The sequence below is a fragment of the Tamandua tetradactyla genome, chromosome 7, assembly GCF_023851605.1.
Source record: "Tamandua tetradactyla isolate mTamTet1 chromosome 7, mTamTet1.pri, whole genome shotgun sequence".
In the NCBI taxonomy this organism is placed as follows: Eukaryota; Metazoa; Chordata; class Mammalia; order Pilosa; family Myrmecophagidae; genus Tamandua; species Tamandua tetradactyla.
Window position 1 is genome coordinate 18,554,422 of NC_135333.1, and position 22,981 is coordinate 18,577,402.

A 22,981-nucleotide genomic window follows, 5' to 3' on the forward strand; every position below is an offset into this window, starting at 1 on the left:
AGGGAGGACATGAAGAGGACATGGGCTGAACATAAAGAAGAAATAGAAAAACTGAAAAAACAAATCGCAGAACTTATGGAAGTGAAGGATAAAGTAGCAAACATAGAAAAAATAATGGATAGCTACAATGATAGATTTAAAGAGACAGAAGATAGAATTAGTGATTTGGAGGATGGAACATCTGAATTCCAAAAAGAAACAGAAACTATAGGGAAAAGAATGGAAAAATTTGAACAGGGTATCAGGGAACTCAAGAACAATATGAACCGCACAAATATACGTGTTGTGGGTGTCCCAGAAGGAGAAGAGAAGGGAAAAGGAGGAGAAAAACTAATGGAAGAAATTATCACTGAAAATTTCCCAACTCTTATGAAAGACCTAAAATTACAGATCCAAGAAGTGCAGCGCACCCCAAAGAGATTAGACCCAAATAGGCGTTCTCCAAGACACTTACTAGTTAGAATGTCAGAGGTCAAAGAGAAAGAGAAGATCTTGAAAGCAGCAAGAGAAAAACAATCCATTACATACAAGGGAAACCCAATAAGACTTTGTGTAGATTTCTCAGCAGAAACCATGGAAGCTAGAAGACAGTGGGATGATATATTTAAAATACTAAAAGAGAAAAACTGCCAACCAAGACTCCTATATCCAGCAAAATTATCCTTCAAAAATGAGGGAGAAATTAAAACATTCTCAGACAAAAAGTCACTGAAAGAATTTGTGACCAAGAGACCAGCTCTGCAAGAAATACTAAAGGGAGCACTAGAGTCAGATACAAAAAGACAGAAGAGAGAGATATGGAAAAGAGTGTAGAAAGAAGGAAAATCAGATATGATATATATAATACAAAAGGCAAAATGTTAGAGGAAAATATTATCCAAACAGTAATAACACTAAATGTCAATGGACTGAATTCCCCAATCAAAAGACATAGATTGGCAGAATGGATTAAAAAACAGGATCCTTCGATATGCTGTCTACAGGAAACACATCTTAGACCCAAAGATAAACATAGGTTGAAAGTGAAAGGTTGGGAAAAGATATTTCATGCAAATAACAACCAGAAAAGAGCAGGAGTGGCTATACTAATATCCAACAAATTAGACTTCAAATGTAAAACAGTTAAAAGAGACAAAGAAGGACACTATATACTAATAAAAGGAACAATTAAACAAGAAGACATAACAATCATAAATATTTACGCACCGAATCAGAATGCCCCAAAATACGTGAGGAATATACTGCAAACACTGAAAAGGGAAATAGACTCATATACCATAATAGTTGGAGACTTCAACTCACCACTCTCATCAAGGGACAGAACATCTAGACAGAGGATCAACAAAGAAATAGAGAATCTGAATATTACTATAAATGAACTAGACTTAATAGACATTTATAGGACATTACATCCCACAACAGCAGGATACACCTTTTTCTCAAGTGCTCATGGATCATTCTCAAAGATAGACCATATGCTGGGTCACAAAGCAAGTCTTAACAAATTTAAAAAGATTGAAATCTTACACAACACTTTCTCGGACCATAAAGGAATGATGTTGGAAATCAATAATAGGCAGAGTGCCAGAAAATTCACAAATACGTGGAGGCTCAACAACACACTCCTAAACAACGACTGGGTCAAAGAAGAAATTGCAAGAGAAATTAGCAAATACCTCGAGGCGAATGAAAATGAAAACACAACATATCAAAACTTATGGGACGCAGCAAAGGCAGTGCTAAGAGGGAAATTTATTGCTCTAAATGCCTATATCAGAAAAGAAGAAAAGGCAAAAATTCAGGAATTAACTATCCATTTGGAAGAACTGGAGAAAGAACAGCAAGCTAACCCCAAAGCAAGCAAAAGGAAAGAAATAACAAAGATTAGAGCAGAAATAAATGAAATTGAAAACATGAAAACAATAGAGAAAATCAATAAGACCAGAAGGTGGTTCTATGAGAAAATCAATAAGATTGATGGGCCCTTAGCAAGATTGACAAAAAGAAGAAGAGAGAGGATGCAAATAAATAAGATCAGAAATGGAACAGGAGACATAACTACTGACCTCACAGAAATAAAGGAGGTAATAACAGGATACTATGAACAACTTTATGCTAATAAATACAACAATTTAGATGAAATGGACGGGTTCCTGGAAAGACATGAACAACCAACTTTGACTCAAGAAGAAATAGATGACCTCAACAAACCAATCACAAGTAAAGAGATTGAATTAGTCATTCAAAAGCTCCCTAAAAAGAAAAGTCCAGGACCAGACGGCTTCACATGTGAATTCTATCAAACATTCTAGAAAGAATTAGTACCAACTCTCCTCAAACTCTTCAAAATAATCGAAGTGGAGGGAAAGCTACCTAATTCATTCTATGAAGCCAACATCACCCTCATACCAAAACCAGGCAAAGATATTACAAAAAAAGAAAACTACAGACCAATCTCTCTAATGAATATAGATGCAAAAATCCTCAATAAAATTCTAGCAAATCGTATCCAACAACACATTAAAAGAATTATACATCATGACCAAGTAGGATTCATCCCAGGTATGCAAGGATGGTTCAACATAAGAAAATCAATTAATGTAATACACCACATCAACAAATCAAAGCAGAAAAATCACATGATCATCTCAATTGATGCAGAGAAGGCATCTGACAAGATTCAACATCCTTTCCTGTTGAAAACACTTCAAAACATAGGAATACAAGGGAACTTCCTTAAAATGATAGAGGGAATATATGAAAAACCCACAGCTAATATCATCCTCAATGGGGAAAAATTGAAAACTTTCCCCCTAAGATCAGGAACAAGACAAGGATGTCCACTATCACCACTATTATTCAACATTGTGTTGGAGGTTCTAGCCAGAGCAATTAGACAAGAAAAAGAAATACAAGGCATCAAAATTGGAAAGGAAGAAGTAAAACTATCACTGTTTGCAGACGATATGATACCATACGTCGAAAACCCGGAAAAATCCACAACAAAACTACTAGAGCTAATAAATGAGTACAGCAAAGTAGCAGGTTACAAGATCAACATTCAAAAATCTGTAGCATTTCTATACACTAGTAATGAACAAGCTGAGGGGGAAATCAAGAAACGAATCCCATTTACAATTGCAACTAAAAGAATAAAATACCTAGGAATAAATTTAACTAAAGAGACAAAAAACCTATATAAAGAAAACTACAAAAAACTGCTAAAAGAAATCACAGAAGACCTAAATAGATGGAAGGGCATACCGTGTTCATGGATTGGAAGACTAAATATAGTTAAGATGTCAATCCTACCTAAATTGATTTACAGATTCAATACAATACCAATCAAAATCCCAACAACTTATTTTTCAGAAATAGAAAAACCAATAAGCAAATTTATCTGGAAGGGCAGGGTGCCCCGAATTGCTAAAAACATCTTGAGGAAAAAAAACGAAGCTGGAGGTCTCGCGCTGCCTGACTTTAAGGCATATTATGAAGCCACAGTGGTCAAAACAGCATGGTATTGGCATAAAGATAGATATATCGACCAATGGAATCGAATAGAGTGCTCAGATATAGACCCTCTCATCTATGAACATTTGATCTTTGATAAGGCAGTCAAGCCAACTCACCTGGGACAGAGCAGTCTCTTCAATAAATGGTGCCTAGAGAACTGGATATCCATATGCAAAAGAATGAAAGAAGACCCATCTCTCACACCCTATACAAAAGTTAACTCAAAATGGATCAAAGATCTAAACATTAGGTCTAAGACCATAAAACAGTTAGAGGAAAATGTTGGGAGATATCTTATGGATCTTACAACTGGAGGCGGTTTTATGGACCTTAAACCTAAAGCAAGAGCACTGAAGAAGGAAATAAATAAATGGGAACTCCTCAAAATTAAACACTTTTGTGCATCAAAGAACTTCATCAAGAAAGTAGAAAGACAGCCTTCACAATGGGAGACAATATTTGGAAATGATATATCAGATAAAGGTCTAGTATCCAGAATTTATAAAGAGATTGTTCATCTCAACAACAAAAAGACAGCCAACCCAATTACAAAATGGGAAAAAGACTTGAACAGACACCTCTCAGAAGAGGAAATACGGATGGCCAAGAGGCACATGAAGAGATGCTCAATGTCCCTGGCCATTAGAGAAATGCAAATCAAAACCACAATGAGATATCATCTCACACCCACCAGAATGGCCATTATCAACAAAACAGAAAATGACAAGTGCTGGAGAGGATGCGGAGAAAGAGGCACACTTATCCACTGTTGGTGGGAATGTCAAAGGGTGCAACCACTGTGGAAGGCAGTTTGGCGGTTCCTCAAAAAGCTGAATATAGAATTACCATACGACCCAGCAATACCATTGCTAGGTATCTACTCAAAGGACTTAAGGGCAAAGACACAAACGGACATTTGCACACCAATGTTTATAGCAGCATTATTTACAATTGCAAAGAGATGGAAACAGCCAAAATCTCCATCAACAGAAGAGTGGCTAAACAAACTGTGGTATATACATACGATGGAATATTATGCAGCTTTAAGACAAGATAAACTTATGAACCATGTAATAACATGGATGGACCTAGAGAATATTATGCTGAGTGAATCCAGCCAAAAACTAAAGGACAAATACTGTATGGTCCCACTGATGTGAACGGACATTCGAGAATAAACTTGAAATATGTCATTGGTAACAGAGTTCAGCAGGAGTTAGAAACAGGGTAAGACAATGGGTAATTGAAGCTGAAGGGATACAGACTGTGCAACAGGACTAGATACAAAAACTCAAAAATGGACAGCACAATAATACCTAATTGTAAAGTAATCATGTTAAAACACTGAATGAAGCTGCATCTGAGCTATAGGTTTTTGTTTTGTTTTGTTTTGTTTTGTTTTGATTTTACTATTATTACTTTTATTTTTTTCTCTATATTAACATTCTATATCTTTTTCGGTTATGTTGCTAGTTCTTCTAAACCAATGCAAATGTACTAAGAAATGATGATCATGCATCTATGTGATGATGTTAAGAATTAATGATTGCATGTGTAGAATGGTATGATCTCTAAATGTTGGGTTAATTTCTTTTTTTCCGTTAATTAAAAAAAAAAAAAAAAAAGAGAAGGGATAATTGGAGATGAAGGGATACAGACTGTACAACGGGATTGGATATAAAAACTCAGAAATGGACAGCACAATACTACCCAATTGTAATGCAATTATGTTAAAACACTGAATGAAGCTGCATGTGAGGTATAGGTTTTTTGTTTTTGTTTTTTTTGTGTTTTTTTTCTTTCTATTATTGTTTTAATTCTTATTCTGTTGTCTTTTTATTTCTTTTTCTAAATCGATGCAAATGTACTAAGAAATGATGAATATGCAACTATGTGATGTTATTAAGAATTACTGATTGTACATGTAGATTGGAATGATTTCTAATTGTTTTGTTAATTCTTTTTTTAATTAATTAAAAAAAAATGTACAGCTGCAAAGTGGTTCATATATTATATTTGGATGCTGGAAAATACTCTTTTATGGTAACGTTTCACTATTAATGTCTGAATGAGATTTTGATTAAATTTTAGGCATTAAAACCCACTATCTTAAAGTGTGATGATTACATGTAAATTAATTACTCATCTCATTAATAGCACATCTGTGCGAGATTATGAAATGAATGTTTGTGTTCATCATGTAGAGAAATTGGTGAGATAAAACACAAACTACATTTGTGAAGTGCCTGTAATATGAAGAATACAATAACTGTTCCACTTATCACTTGCTTAGGTATAGGTATAGAGAATAAAGGAAGTATATTGAAATATTTTTTAATTAAGAGAAGATAAACGTGATAATACTGTGAGCCAGTGATTGTATTTAATTAAGAGAAGATAAACGTGATAATACTGTGAGCCAGGGATTGTATTCTTTGGGTGGATTATGTGTGAAAATATTGCAGTAAAATTGCATCAAAAAAAGGGCAGATCTTTCATGTTTATTGTAATTATTGCCTTAAGAAATGTTACTAAAAATTTTATTCAAAATATTTGCCAGCTAAAGTTGTAGTCAATATAACTGAAGAAAATGCAAAGAATTCATGGTTTTGCCTTGTAGGTGGCCAATTTCATACTGTAGAGAACTCAGTACATATGCCATTCCTTTCTTGGGAGCTGATGTATCTGTTGTGAAACGTACTCAGCGTTACTTGCATGAAAATTTAGAGGAATCACCAGTAAGTATATATGATTTATGTGTTTACAAAGAATACTTTATGATTGTTACATAAATTAACATCCTGTTTAATATAGGATTTTTATATTATAAAACACAAAAAAGAAAGCTAAATAATGCCTGTTTCAGTGTCTAGAAGTATGCAGAATTTTTAGCTAGAAAATTTTGCATTTTATGTGATAATAGGCTTATCCCATGATTCAAATTTGGTCTACTGAATACCTTTTTAATGTAGCATGACAACAGTAAATTTAGTATACTATCGAACCTATTTAGAGTTTATAGCTGTCAGAAAAGTTCTGTTGTTTTGTGGCAATGTGTAGGATCCTTTTTTTTTTAATTCTGGAATACCATCCCACACCTTTCAGTTAGAGAAGTAATGACTCCCACTTCTAAGACTTCAAGAGGAAACTGTATCTCAAGTTAAAAGGTGGAGGGTATTTTTTCATAGAAATTTTAAGTGATGTCTATGTTGTTCACTGTATTACTGCTAAATTCAGTTATATTAAGGATTATTTAAATTTTCATGTTTAAGTAGGGGAAGCTAATTATCATTTGTAACAGTTCTCTTTAAAAAATATATGACCCTAGGCAGGCATTGGTGGCTCAGTGGCAGAATTCTTGCCTGCCATGCTGGGGACCCAGGTTCAATTCCTGGAGCCTGCCCATACCAAAAAATTTTTAAAATATATATGACCCCAGTATCTGGTTTCTGAACAAGCTTTCAGAATATAGCACATTCATAGTGTGGCAGCTGCTTTTATTTTAATTGTGACTGAAGAGTATGTTACAAATTGCTAACGTTCTTGTATTATTTGGTTTAGTATATAGAAAGTAACATTCTAACTCGTATTCTTAATATAGGTTCAGTATGCTGCTTATGTCACTGTGGGAGGCATCACCTCTGTTATTAAGCTGATGTTTGCAGGACTTTTCTTTTTGTTCTTTGTGAGGTTTAGCATCGGAAGGCAACTGCTCATAAAAGTAAGTCATATTTTATGAAATTTATGTCCTAGGGGAGTATTTTCCATGATTTAAAAAATATGACTGAGATTTTCTTTTTTTCCCCTCCTTTTAGTTCCCATGGCTCTTCTCCTTTGGTTATTTTTCAAAACAAGGCCCAACACAAAAACAGGTAATCCTTTGTTTTGTATCCAGGTCTCTAAAATACTTTTTTAAATTTTGCTTTTATTCTTATTCATTGTAGTGACAATAACAACTAAGGCTTGATGACATTTACCGTGTTTCAGATACTTTTTTAAGCACTTCACATGAATTAGATAATTTAATCTTCTAAAATATCCCTTGATTTGGATATTATCTCCATTTTACAGATGAGTATACCAAGGCCCAAGGAGACAAAAAAACTTGCCGAAGGTCTAGAGCTAAGAAATGTCAAAGCTGGAATAAGAACCCAGCTTTCTGACTCCAGAAGCTGTATTTTCTTTGCTTCATAACTATTCGTAAATATTTTTACTATTTTTCACCTCCATTATCTCTTCCTTTTTACCCTCTCAGGTTTCACTTCCTTTTCCACATAGCAGAGATCCCCACAGCAGAAAAATTAAATAGCTGTCTGTTTATTATCAACAATATGGCTTCCTCCTTTCCCTCCATCTGGTTTACAGATCCCAACCCTGGATTAGGCCTTGGGTTATTTAGCCTCCATATCCTGTATATCAAGCAGACAAGCTCTACTGGGGAAACATCCCACTGCTGATCAGATAGAACCATTCTATATTCATATTTTCCTGTCGCAGTGGAAGTTTTAGCATCACTTACTGATCTTATTACTTTTAATTAGTCATATTCCCATCTGCTTTCAGTGTTTTTTTCCCCCAAAATCTGTCTAAAATCTCACTCTTTGCTCTAACTACAGATGGTCACAACGCCTATTTCACTAAAAAAATTGAGAACATCCATTTTGTATCTGCGTCAAATTCCTTTCCTTAGACCTGTCATTACTTCCATCTTCCCCTTCTCTTCTCTTCTCACAGAGAAGTATTCTCCTATATGAAACTATTTCCATTACCTGTGCTCTTTAAAAGGCAAGAATTTATTGTGTGGCAGACACTAGGCTAAGTGCTTTGCATAAATTATCTCATTTAGTCTAATAACCATGGACGTTAAGTATTATTATCCACTTTTTACAGTTGAGGGAATAAACACTGAAAGAGGTTACTTGCCTATCTAGGGTCACATAGCTAGAATGTGATGGATCCTAGACTCAAACTTACCTGAGTTTAACCATAAATGCAGCTTTTGATTAGACTTTCTTCTGACTTCATCAGTCATTTCTTTCTTATTTTTTTAATTTTTAAATGTTTTTTAATACAACAACAAACGCAAACATTCTTAACTTTTGATCATTCCGTTCTACATATATAATCAGTAATTCACAATATCATCACATAGTTGCATATTCATCATCATGATCATTTCCTGGAACATTTGCATCAATTCGGAAAAAGACAACAGAAAAAAATTCGTACATACCATACCCCTTACCTGTCCCTTTCATTGATCATTAGCATTTCAATCTAAATTTTCAATCTAAATTTATTTTAACATTTGTTCCCCCATTATTTATTTTTATTTCATATGTTCTACTTGTCTGTTGATAAGGTAGATAAAAGGAGCATCAAACATGAGGTTTTCACAACCACACAGTCACATTGTGAAAGCTGTATCATTATACAGTCATCTTCAAGAAACATGGCTACTGGAATACAGCTGTACATTTTCAGGCAGTTCCCTCCAACCTCTCCACTACATTTTTTTTTTTTTTATGTAGTAACTGTTTTATTTATTTATTTATTTATTTTATTCTTTTTTTTTAATTAATTAACGGAAAAAAAGAAATTAACCCAACATTCAGAAATCATACCATTCTACATATGCAATCAGTAATTCTTAACATCATCACATAGATGCATGATCATCGTTTCTTAGTACATTTGCATCAGTTTAGAAGAACTAGCAACACAACAGAAAAAGATATAGAATGTTAATATAGAGAAAAATATAAAAGTAACAATAATAGTAAAAAACAGACAAACAAAAAAGAACCTATAGCTCAGATGCAGCTTCATTCAGTGTTTTAACATGATTACTTTACAATTAGGTATTATTGTGCTGTCCATTTTTGAGTTTTTGTATCTAGTCCCGTTGCACAGTCTGTATCCCTTCAGCTCCAATTACCCGTTATCTTACCCTGTTTCTAAGTCCTGTTGGTCTCTGTTACCAATGACATATTCCAAGTTTATTCTCAAATGTCGGTTCACATCAGTGGGACCATACAGTATTTGTCCTTTAGTTTTTGGCTAGTCTCACTCAGCATAATGTTCTCTAGGTCCATCCATGTTATTACATGCTTCATAAGTTTATCCTGTCTTAAAGCTGCATAATATTCCATCGTATGTATATACCACAGTTTGTTTAGCCACTCGTCTGTTGATGGACATTTTGGCTGTTTCCATCTCTTTGCAATTGTAAATAACGCTGCTATAAACATTGGTGCGCAAATGTCCGTTTGTGTCTTTGCCCTTAAGTCCTTTGAGTAGATACCCAGCAATGATATTGCTGGGTCATATGGCAATTCTATATTCAGCTTTTTGAGGAACCGCCAAACTGCCTTCCACAGTGGTTGCACCATTTGACATTCCCACCAACGGTGGATAAGTGTGCCTCTTTCTCCGCATCCTCTCCAGCACTTGTCATTTTCTGTTTTGTTGATAATGGCCATTCTGGTGGGTGTGAGATGATACCTCATTGTGGTTTTGATTTGCATTTCTCTAATGGCCAGGGACATTGAGCATCTCTTCATGTGCCTCTTGGCCATTTGTATTTCCTCTTCTGAGAGGTGTCTGTTCAAGTCTTTTTCCCATTTGGTAATTGGGTTGGTTGCCTTTTTGTTGTTGTTGAGCTGAACAATCTCTTTATAAATCTCCACTACATTTTGACTAACAAGGTGATATCTATTTAATGCATAAGAATAAGCTCCAGGATAACCTCTCGACTCTGTTTGGAATCTTTCAGCCATTGACACTTTGTTTTGCCTCATTTTGCTCTTTCCCCTTTTGGTCAAGGTTTTCTCAATCCCTTGATGCTGAGTCTCAGCTCACTCTAGGATTTCTGTCCCATGTTGCCAGGAAGGTCCACACCCGTGGGAGTCATGTCCCACATAGACAGGGGAAGGGCAGAGAGTTTACTTGTTGTGTTGGCTGGAGAGAGAGAGGCCACATCTGAGCAACAAAAGAGGTTCTCTTGGAGGTGACTCTTGGGCCTAATTTTAAGTAGTCTTGCCCTATCCTTTGTGGGGTTAAATTTCTTATGAACAAACCCCAAGATTGGGGGCTCAGCCTATAGCTTTGGTTTTCTGCACTGCTTATGAGAATATCAAGAATTCAACAGGGGGAAGTTGAATTTTCCCCCTTTCTCACCATTCCCTGAAGGGGACTTTGCAATTATTTTTTTATTCACTGTTCAAATCACTTTGGTATTTATCGGGGCATCACTCTGGACAAACCAACAAAATCTCATGGTTCCATGAAACTCAGGATTCTGTGTACTTATGGTGTTTAATTAAACTGTCTACATAAGGTATATTAGGAAATGCACTAGTCAAAATATAAATTTTGTACCAAGTGAACATTTTTTGCTTTAGTTTCACATGTGAGTTAAAATTTTAAAATATTAATTACCATCTATTTTCAACACCCTGCCGTAATGACATGCTTTGCCTTGTTTATATCCTCCCTCAATTCATTGATTTGATGTTTTTTAAATTTATTTATTAATTAAAAAATAAAATAAAACAACATACATAATCAGTAATTCACAGTACCATCACTTAGTTGCATATTTATCATTTCTTAGAACATTTGCATTAATTCAGAAAAAAATAAAAAGACAATAGAAAAAGAAATAAAATGAACACAGGAAAGACAAAAAAAAGATAATACCTACCATACCCCTTACCCCTTGCTTTCATTGATCACTGGCATTTAAACTAAATTTATTTTAGCATTTGTTCCCCTTATTATTTATTTTTATTCCATATGTTCTTCTCCTTTGTTGGAAGGTAGCTAAAAGGAACATCAGACACAAGGTTTTCACAATCACAGTCACAATGTGACAGCTCTATCATTATTCAATCATCCTCAAGAAACATGGCTACTGGAACACAGCTCTACATTTTCAGGCAGTTCCCTCCAGCCTCTCCATTGCATCTTGAATAACAACATGATATCTACTGATACATGATACAACATAAGAATAACCTCCAGGATAACCTCTCAACTCTGTTTGGAATCTCTCAGCCATTGACACCCTGTCTCATTTCCCTCTTCCCCCTTTTGGTCGAGAAGGTTTTCTCAATCCCTCTATGCTAAGTCTCAGCTCATTCTAGGGTTTTTCTCAATCCCTTGATGCTGAGTCTCCATTCATTCAAAGATCTCTGTCCCACGTTGCCAGGAAGGTCCACACCCCTGGGAGTCATGTCCCACGTAGAGAGGGGTGGGGTAGTGAGACTGCTCGTTGTGTTGGCTGGAGAGAGGGGCCACATCTGAACAACAAAAGAGGTCCTCTTGGGGGTGACTCCTAGGCCTAAATTTTAAGTAGACTTGACCTATCCTTTGCGGGGTTAAGTTTCATATGAACAAACCCCAAGACTGGGGGCTCAGCCTACAGCTTTGGTTGTCCACACTGCTTGTGAGAATATCAATAATTCAACTTGAGGAGGTTGAATTTTCCCCCGTTCTCACCACTCCCGAAGGGGGCTTTGCAAATACTTTTCCACTCACTGATCAAATCACTCTGGGATTCATCAGGGCATTACCCTGGACAAACCAACAAAATCTCATGTCCTACCTGAGATTCCAAGTACTTATGGCGTTCAATCAAACTATCTACAGAAGTTATATTAGGAAATGCACTAGTCAAAATATAAATTTTGTAACTAATAAACATTTTTTGCTTTAGTCTCACACAGAAGGTGACATTTTAAAATATTAATTACCATCTATTTTCAGTACCCTGCAATAATGACATTCCTTTGTTCTTCCTCATGCAAAAACATTTTTAAAATTTGTACATTTAGTCACTATTATTATACACTCTAGGCATTCCTAGATTATACCATCTCAATCTTTCACATCTATCTTTCTTTCTGATTTCATTTATGTCCCCAGCCCTCCTCCCTCTATCATTCTGACATGCAGCTTCATTCAGTGTTTTAACATAATTACATTACAGTTAGGTAGTATTGTGCTGTCCATTTCTGAGTTTTTGTATCCAGTACTGTTGAATAGTCTATATCCTTTCAGCTCCAGTTACCCAATATCTTACCCTGTTTCTATCTCCTGATGGTCTCTGTTACGAACAAAATATTCCAAGTTTATTCACCAATGTCAGTTCATATCAATGAGACCATACAGTATTTGTCCTTTAGTTTTTGGCTAGTCTCACTGAGCATAATATTCTCAAGGTCCATCCATGTTGTTACATACTTCATAAGTTTATTCTGTCCTTAAGCTGCATAATATTCCATCATATGTATATACCACAGTTTGTTTAGCCACTCATCTGTTGATGGACATTTTGGCTGTTTCCATCTCTTTGCAATTGTAAATAATGCTGCTATAAACATTGGTGTGCAAATGTCCGTTTGTGTCTTTGCCCTTAAGTCCTCTGAGTAGATACCTAGCAATGGTATTGCTGGGTCATATGGCACTTCTATATTCAGCTTTTTGAGGAACCACCAAACTGCCTTCCACGGTGGTTGCACCATTTGACATTCCCACGAACAGTGGATAAGTGTGCCTCTTTCTCCACATCCTCTCCAGCACTTGTCATTTTCTGTTTTGTTGATAATGGCCATTCTGGTGGATGTGAGTTGATATCTCATTGTAGTTTTGATTTGCATTTCTCTAATGGCCAGGGACATTGAGCATCTCTTCATGTGCCTTTTGGCCACTTGTATTTCCTCTTCTGAGAAGTGTCCGTTCAAGTCTTTTTCCCATTTTGTAATTGAATTGGTTGTCTTTTCGTTGTTGAGTTGAACAATCTCTTTATAAATTCTGGATACTACACTTTTATCTGATATGTCGTTTCCAAATATTGTCTCCCATTGTGTAGACTATCTTTTTACTTTCTTGATGAAGTTCTTTGATACACAAAAGTGTTTAATTTTAAGGAGCTCCCATTTCTTTCTTTCTTTCTTCAGTACTCTTGCTTTAGGTGTAGGGTCCATAAAACTGCCTCTGATTATAAGATTCTTAAGATATCTCCCTACATTTTCCTTTAACTGTTTTATGGTCTTAGACCTAATCTTTAGATCTTTGATCCATTTTGAGTTAACTTTTGTATAGGGTGTGAGGTACGGGTCCTCTTTCGTTCTTTTGCATATAGATATCCAGTTCTCTAGGCATCATTTATTGAAGAGACTGTTCTGTCCCAAATGAGTTGGCTTGACTGCCTTCTCAAAGATCAATTGTCCGTAGATGAGAGGGTCTATATCTGAGCACTCTATTCGATTCCATTGGTCAATATATCTATCTTTATGCCAGTTCCATGCTGTTTTGACCACTGTGGCTTCATAATACATGCCTTAAAGTCAGGCAGCGTGAGACCTCCAGCTTCGTTTTTTTTCCTCAAGATACTTTTAGCAATTCGGGGCACCCTGCCCTTCCAGATAAATTTCCTTATTGGTTTTTCTGTTTCTGAAAAATAAGTTGTTGGGATTTTGATTGGTATTGCGTTCAATCTGTAAATCAATTTAGGTAGAATTGACATTTTAACTATAGTTAGTCTTCCAGTCCATGAACACGGTATGCCCTTCCATCTATTTAGGTCTTCTGTGATTTCTTTTAACAGTTTCTTGTAGTTTTCTTTGTATAGGTCTTTTGTCTCTTTAGGTAAATTTATTCCTAAGTATTTTATTGTTTTAGTTGCAATTGTAAATGGAATTTGTTTCTTGATTCCCCCTTAGATTGTTCATGACTAGTGTATAGAAACACTACAGATTTTTGAATGTTGATCTTGTAACCTGCCACTTTGCTGTACTCGTTTATTAGCTCTAGTAATTTTGCTGTGGATTTTTCAGGGTTTTTGACATATAGTACCATATCATCTGCAAACAGTGATGGTTTTACTTTTTCCTTTCAATTTTGATGCCTTATGTTTCTTTTTCTTGTCCAATTGCTGTGGCTAGAACTTCCAACACAATGTTGAATAACAGTGGTGGTAGTGGACATCCTTGTCTTGTTCCTGATCTCAGGGGGAACAGTTTTTTCCCATTGAGGACAATATTGGCTGTGGGTTTTTCATATATTGCCTTTATCATTTTAAGGAAATTCCCTTGTATTCCTATCCTTTGAAGTGTTTTCAACAGGAAAGGATGTTGAATTTTTTCAAATGCCTTCTCTGCATCAATTGAGATGATCATGTGATTTTTCTGCTTTGATTTGTTGATATGGTGTATTACATTAATTGATTTTCTTATGTTGAACCATCCTTGCATACCTGGGATGAATCCCAGGGTAAGATGTATAATTCTTTTAATGTGTTGCTGGATTCGATTTACTATTATTTTGTTGAGGATTTTTGCATCTATATTCATTAGAGAGATTGGTCTGTAGTTTTTTTTTTTTTTGTAATATCTTTGCCTGGTTTTGGTATGAGGGTGATGTTGGCTTCATGGAATGAATTAGGTAGCTTTCCCTGCACTTCAATTTTTTTCAAGAGTTTGAGCAGGATTGGTACTAATTTTTTTCTGGAATGTTTGGTAGAATTCACATGTGAAGCCATCTGGTCCTGGACTTTCTTTTTGGGAAGCTTCTTAATGACTGATTCAGTTTCTTTACTTGTGATTGGTTTGTTGAGGTCATCTGTTTCATCTTGAGTCAAAGTTGGTAGTTCATGCCTTTCTAGGAAGTTGTCCATTTCATCTACATTGTTGTAGTTATTAGCATAAAGTTGTTCATAGTATCCTGTTATTACCTCCTTTATTTCTGTGGGGTCAGTGGTTATGTCTCCTCTTCCATTTCTGATCTTATTTATTTGCGTCCTCTCTGTTCTTGTTTTTGTCAATCTTGCTAAGGGCCCATCAATCTTATTGATTTTCTCATAGAACCAACTTCTGGTCTTATTGATTTTCTCTATTGTTTTCCCGTTCTCAATTTCATTTATTTCTGCTCTAATCTTTGTTATTTCTTTTCTTTTGCTTGCTTTGGGGTTAATTTGCTGTTCTTTCTCCAGTTCTTCCAGGTGGACACTTAATTCCTGCATTTTTGCCCTTTCTTCTTTTTTGATATAGGCATTTAGGGCAATAGATTTTCCTCTTACCACTGCCTTTGTTGCATCCCATAAGTTTTGATATGTTGTTTTCATTTTCATTTGCCTTGAGATATTTACTGATTTCTTTCGTAATTTCTTCCTTGACCCATTGGTTGTTTAAGAGTGTGTTGTTGAGCCTCCACGTATTTGTGAATTTTCTGGTGCTTTGCCTATTATCGATTTCCAACTTCATTCCCTTATGATCTGAGAAAGTGTTTTGAATGATTTCAGTCCTTTTAAATTTGTTGAGACTTGCTTTGTGACCCAGCATATGGTCTATCTTTGAGAATGATCCATGAGCACTTGAGAAAAATGTGTATCCTGCTGTTGTGGGGTGTAATGTCCTATAAATGTCTGTTAAGTCTAGCTCATTTATTGTATTATTCAGATTCTCTGTTTCTTTATTGATCCTCTGTCTAGATATTCTGTCCGTTGATGAGAGTGGGGAATTGAAGTCTCCAACTGTTATGGTAGATGTGTCTATTTCCCTTTTCAGTGTTTGCAGTGTTTGCCTCATGTATTTTGGGGCATTCTGGTTCAGTCCATAAATATTTATGATTGTTATGTCTTCATGTTGAATTGTTCCTTTTGTTAGTACATAGTATCCTTCTTTGTCTCTTTTAACTGTTTTACATTTGAAGTCTAATTTGTTGGATATTAGTATAGCTACTCCTGCTCTTTTCTGGTTGTTATTTGCATGAAATATCTTTTCCCAACCTTTCACTTTGAACCTATGTTTATATTTGGGTCTAAGATGTGTTTCCTGTAGACAGCATATAGAAGGATCCTGTTTTTTAATCCATTCTGCCTGTCTATGTCTTTTGATTGGGGAGTTCAGTCCATTAACATTTAGTGTTATTACTGTTTGGGTAGTACTTTCCTCTACCATTTTGCCTTTTGTATTTTATACGTCATACCTAATTTTCCTTCTTTCTACACTCTTCTCCACATCTCTCTTTTCTGTCTTTTTATATCTGTCGCTAGTGCTCCCTTTAGTATTTCTTGCAGAGCTGATCTCTTGGTCACAAATTCTGTCAGTGATTTTTTTGTTTGAAAATGTTTTAATTTCCCCCTCATTTTTGAAGGACAATTTTGCTGGGTATAGAATTCTTGGTTGACAGTTTTTCTCTTTTAATAATTTAAATATATCATCCCACTGTCTTCTTGCCTCCATGGTTTCTGCTGAGAAATCTACATATAGTCTTCTTGGGTTTCCCTTGTATGTGATTGATTACTTTTCTCTTGCCGCTTTCAAGATCCTCTCTTTCTCTTTGACCTCTGACATTCTAACTAGTAAGTGTCTTGGAGAACTTCTGTTTGGATCTGTTCTCATTGGGGTACACTGCACTTCTTGGATCTGTAATTTTAGGTCTTTCATACGAGTTGGGAAATTTTCAGTGATAATTTCTTCCATTATTTTTTCTCCTCCTTTTCCCTTCTCTTTTCCTTCCACGCATGTATATTTGTGCGCTTTTAGTTCCCTGAGTCCCTGCTCATATTTTTTCAATTTTTTCCCTATAGTTTCTTTATCTTTTCGGATTTCAGATATTCTGTCCTCCAGTTCACTAATCCTAACCTCTGTCTCTTGAAATCTACCATTGTAGGTTTCCATTGTTTTTTTTCATCTCTTCTACTGTACCATTCATCCCCATAAGTTCCGTGATTTGTTTTTTCAGACTTTCCATTTCTTCTTTTTGTTCATTCCCTGCCTTCTTCATATCCTCCCTCAATTCATTGATTTGGTTATTGATGAGGTTTTCCATGTCGGTTCGTATATTCTGAATCAGTTGTTTCAGCTCTTGTATCTCATTTGAACTATTGGTTTGTTCCTTTGACTCGGCCATGTCTTCAGTTTTCCTGGTGTGATTTGTTATTTTTTGCTGGCATCTAGACATTTAATTACCTTAATTAGTTTATTCTGGAGATTGCTTTCACTTTTCTCACCTAGGGTTTTCTTGTTAGATGAATTTGTTGTCTCTCCGTTCTTTGACCTTCAGTTCATCTTTTTCCAGACCTCTAGCTTAGGTTTTGTTTAACAGAGGATAATTTTTCAGTACTTATTTTCTTGTTTCTTGCCCTGCTTGTATGATGCCTTTTCCCTCCCAACCCTTAGGAGGGTCTACGTAGGTATTATAGACTCCAGCCAGGTTTTCTCGGACTAAACTAGCCTCCTATCAGGGGGAAGGAGTCACCTATGTCAGTTTTCCCTGAGGGTGAGACCCAGCAGGTTAAAAGATTTTCCTGTGAAGTCTCTGGGCTCTGTTTTTCTTATCCTGCCCAGTATGTGGTGCGTCTGTCTGCCAGTCGCACCAGCAAAAGATTTGCAGCACTTTTAACTTTGGAAGACTCTCCCTGCTGGGAGCACGGTGGAGATGGAGGAGAGGTTGTAGGCTGGTTTTAATGGCTTCAAATTGCCAAGCCCTGGGGTCTGAATTCCTTAAGTGAGGGATTCCACCTGAGTTGGGCTTCACCCCTCCCCTGGGGAAGGCACAGGTGGGAGACAGCCCTGAAAGCAGCCTGTTTCTGCCTATGCCCAGGGCAGTTGCAGCCCTAGAAGTCCCCTCACTGAATCCTGAGGCTGCCAAGTCTCCGTAGAAACACAACCACTAAAACCTCCATTTCCTCCCCTTTCCCCTTTTCCGTGAGCCCAATGAGCGACCTCTGCCTTGACCAGGTTTAGAGTGTCTTTCCTTTCCCTCTGGGAAGCTACCTGTGGGGGAGGACCGCCAGGCGCCGGCCACCGTGGCTTGGGGAACTCACGATTTTGGGGAGGTTTGCAGCTGATCCAGGCTGGGATACGCTGTGTGTCCGGTCAGTGACGTGGCTCCGGGAGCTGTTCTGTACTGTTTCTGGTTATTTAGTAGTTGTTCTGGAGGATGAACTAAAACGTGCACATTGCTAAGCTGCCATCTTGGCCCCTCCTCCTCTGTGATTTGATTTTTGATGAGGTTTTCTATGTCTGTTTGAACATTCTGAATTAATTGTTTCAACTCCTTTATCTCATTTGAGTTGTTGGTTTGTTCCTTTGACTGAGCCATATCTACAATTTTCCTAGTGTGATTTGTTATATTTTGCTGGAGTCTAGGCATTTAATTACCTTAATTAGTTTATTCTGGAGGTTGTTTTCACTTCTTTTACCTCGGATTTTCTTTCTGGATGAATTTGTTGTCTGTCTGTTCTTTGACATTCAGTTCAGCTTATTCTGGGCCACTAGCTTAGGTTTTGTTTAACAGAGGAAAAATTTTCAGTTCTTGTTTTCTTGTTTCTTGCCCTGCCTGTGTAGGGTCCTTTCCCTCCACCCTTAGGAGGGTCTACTTAGGTATTATAGACCCCAGCCAGATTTTCCCAGACCAAACTGGCCTCCTGTCAGGAGGAAAGAGTCACCTGCGTCAGTTTTCCCTGAGGGTGAGACCCAGCAGGTTGAAAGACTTGCGCATGAAGTCTCTCAGCTCTTTGATTTTTTTCATCCTGCCCAGTATGTGGTCAGAATTTGTGAATTAATTCACACTTGAAGCTTAGTTGCGCTTAGTCCTTGCTGCTGGTAAAATCCCTTTCCTTTCCCCACTGGGAAGCAACCTGTGGGGGAGGTGTGCCAGCCACTGCAGCTTGGGGCAGTCACAGTTCTGGGGGCGCTCACAGCTGGTCTAGCTGGTCCAGACTGGTGCACGCTGTCCGGACACTGATGTGGCCTCAGCAGTTATTCTGTACTCTTCCTGGCTATTTAGTCGCTGTTCTGGAGGATGAACTAAATCCCACACCTTGCTAAGCTGCCATCTTGGCCCTCTCCCGAGAATAATTATCTTAGTCATTTCTGTTTTCTCTTATACATATCACCTCCCCATTGGTTAAGAGTACATTGTTTAATTTCCACATATTTGTTTATTTTCCATTTCTCCTTCTGTTATTGATTTCTAGATTCATTCTGTTGTTGTCGAAGAAGATACATTGTATGATTTCAATATTTTTCTAATTTTTTCAGCCTTGTTTTGTAATTGAAGATATGGTCTACTCTAGAGAAGTAGCCACATGTATTCAGTGAGAAGGCATATTGTGTTCTGTTGGTGCAGTATTCTACATACATCTGTTATCCCTGGTTGGTTTAGAGTATTTTTCAAGTCTTGTATTTCCTTACTGATCTTCTATCCAGATATTCTGTCTGTTCTTGAAAGTGGTGTATTACAAAAACTCAGAAATGAACAGCACAATACTACCTAACTGTAATGTAATTATGTTAAAACACTGAATGAAGCTGCATGTGAGAATGATAGAGGGAGGAGGGCTGGGGACATAAATGAAATCAGAAAGAAAGATAGATGTTAAAGATCGAGTTGGTATAATCTAGGAATGCCTAGAGTGTGTAACAATAGTGAAATGTACAATGTACAAATTTTAAAAATGTTTTTGCATGAGGAAGAACAAAGGATTGCCATTATTGCAGGGTGCTGAAAATAGATGATAACTAATACTTTAAAATGTCACCTTATGTGTGAGACTAAAGTAAAAAAATGTTTATTTGTTACAAAATTGATATTTTGACTAGAGCATTTCCTAATATAACTCATGTAGATAGTTTGATTGAATGTCATAAGTACTTGGAATCTCAGGTAGGACATGAGATTTTGTTGGTTTGTCCAGAGTGATACCCCAATGAATCCCAGAGTGATTTGATCAGTGACTGCAAAAGTATTTGCAAGCCCCCTTCGAGGAATGGTGAGAACGGGGAGAAATTCAACTTCCCCAAGTTGAATTCTTGATATTCTCACAAGCAGTGTGGACAACCAAAGCTATAGGCTGAGCCCCCAGTCTTAGGGTTTGTTCATATGAAACTTAACCCCACAAAGGATAGGTCAAGTCTACTTCAAATTTAGGCCTAAGAGTCACCCCCAAGAGAGCCTCTTTTGTTGCCCAGATGTGGCCTCTCTCTCCAGCCAATATGATGAGCATTCTCACCACCCTCCCCCTCTCTGTGTGGTACATGACTCCCAGGGGTGTGGACCTTCCTGGCAACGTGGGACAGAGATCCTGGAATGAGCTGAGACTCAGCATCAAGGGACTGAGAAAAACCCTAAAATGAGCTGAGAATTAACATCAAGAGACTGAGAGAACCTTCTCGACCAAAAGGGGGAAGAGTAAAGTGAGACAAAGTGTCAGTGGCTGAGAGATTCCAAACAGAGTCGAGAGGTTATCCTGGAGGTTATTCTTACGCATTAAGTAGATATCACCTTGTTGTTCAAGATGTAGTAGAGAGGCTGGAGTGAATTGCCTGAAAATGTGGTGCTGTGTTCCAGTAGCCATGTTTCTTGATGATGATTGAACAATGATAATAGCTTTTACAATGAGACTCTGTGAATGTGAAAACCTTATGTCTGATGCTCCTTTTAGCTACTATATCAACAGAGGAGTAGAACATATGAAATAAAAATAAATAATAGAGGGAACAAATGTTAAAATAAATTCAGTTTGAAATAGTGATAAATGAAAGCGAGGGGTAAGGGGTATGGTATGTATAGTTTTTTTTCTCTATTATCATTTTATTTCTTTTTCTGTTGTCTTTTTATTTCTTTTTCTAAATCGATGCAAATGTACTAAGAAATGATGAATATGCAACTATATGATGATATTAAGAATTACTGATTATATATGTAGAATGAAATGATTTCTAAATGTTTTGTTAATTTTTTTAATTAATAAAAAAAGTTTAAAAAAAAGTGGTGTATTAATGTCTCCTGTTAATGTAGAGTAGTCATTTTCTCCTTTCAAGTCTGTCTGCATTTGCTTCATATATTTGGGACTTTCTGGTAGGTGCATATACATTTATAATTGTTACAACTTTCTGTTGAATTGAACCCTTTATCAGTGTATAATGATTGCTTTTGTCTCCCATAACTGCTTTTTATTTAAAGTGTATTTTATCTATTAGTATAGCTAACCCAGTCAGTTTTTGTTAGAATTTGCATGATATATGTTTTTCTGGTCTTTCACTTTTAACCTGCTTATATCTTTGAATTTAAGGTGAGTCTTTTTTTAAGCAGCATGTAGTTAGGTCATGCTTTTTTATAAATTCTGCTAGTTACTGCCCTTTTGATTGAAGAGTTTCATCCATTTACATTTAATTTAGCTATTGATAATGTGACGTTTTCTTTTTCCATTTTGCTGTTTTAACTGTGCATGTCTTATACCTTTTTTGTCCCTCAGTTCTTCCGTTAATGCCTTCTTATAGTAATTTGATATTTTGTGTTGTACCACATTGAGTCTTGTTTTAGTTTCCCTAGGTTCTTTTTTTTTCTTTCCATTTTTAACTTTTTTATTGTACTGTATAACATATATGCAAAGCAAAGAAATAAAAAAGCAATAGTTTTCAAAGCACTCTTTAACAAGTGGTTACAGGACAGATCCCAGAGTTTGTCATGGGCTGCTATACAATCCTTCCATATTTTTCCTTCTAGCTGCTCTAGAATATAGGAGGTTAGAAGGCTTAAATATTTTTTTATCAACACAATCAACTTTTTTCCTTCTTTTTTTTGAAAAATAGCATATATACAAAAAAGCAATAAATTTCACAGCACAGCATCACAATTATTTGTAAAACATATTTCAGAGTTTGACATGGGTTACAATTCCACAATTTTAGATTTTTACTTCAGCTGCTCTAAAATGTTGGAGACTAAAAGAAATCAATTTAATAATTCAGCATTCATATTCATTTGTTAAATCCTATCTTCTCTGTATAACTCCACCATCACCTTTGATCTTCCCATCCCTCTCTTTATGGATGTTTGGGCTGTGGCAATTCTAAATTTTTCATATTGGAAGTGTCTGTCACTAATATAAGGTAGGAAGATAGAACCGTCTGATGTTCTGGAGAGGCTGGAGTTTCCTAGGCTTTTAAACAGTGGGGATTATTTGCTTAGGGTGTGAAACCAGGAAAATGTCCAAATCCAGACATCGTCATGGCAATGCTTTCTCCCTTTGACTGTCCTTGGTTTTTCTGTCACATGGCAGGGCATATGGTGATGTTTTCTGGTCTCTTCCTTCTGTTCCTGGTTTTGTTTATTTAAGCTCTTTGCTTCTGTGGCTTTTTCTTTCTCTCTCTATTCATTCCATTTGTAAAGGAGTCCAGTTACAGGATTAAGACCCAACCTGAATGTAGTGGGTCACACCCTAACTGAAGTAGCTTCTTTGGAAGGTCCTACTTAAAATGGGTCCACACCACAGGAATGAATTAACTTTAAGAACGTGTTTTTATGAGGTACATACTGTTCTGAACCACCACAAGTCCCTTCTCATTTCTATCTGCATTTATTTTTCATATATTTCCTTGTGGTTACTATGGGGTTAAGATTTAACATCCTAGATATATAGCAGTTATATTTGATTTGATATCAACTTGAC

At 36.4% G+C, this 22,981-nt stretch overlaps 1 protein-coding gene across 1 annotated transcript in view; it reads left to right on the top strand.

Annotated features, from left to right (window-relative positions):
* Positions 1-22,981, top strand: part of SCCPDH (saccharopine dehydrogenase (putative)) — a 69,011-nt gene that overhangs the window by 39,202 nt on the left and 6,828 nt on the right. The window contains exons 7-9 of the mRNA XM_077168540.1: positions 6,137-6,254; positions 7,118-7,237; positions 7,332-7,388. Of these exons, the coding sequence (XP_077024655.1) occupies positions 6,137-6,254; positions 7,118-7,237; positions 7,332-7,388 (295 nt within the window). The remainder of the gene's footprint in view (positions 1-6,136; positions 6,255-7,117; positions 7,238-7,331; positions 7,389-22,981) is intronic.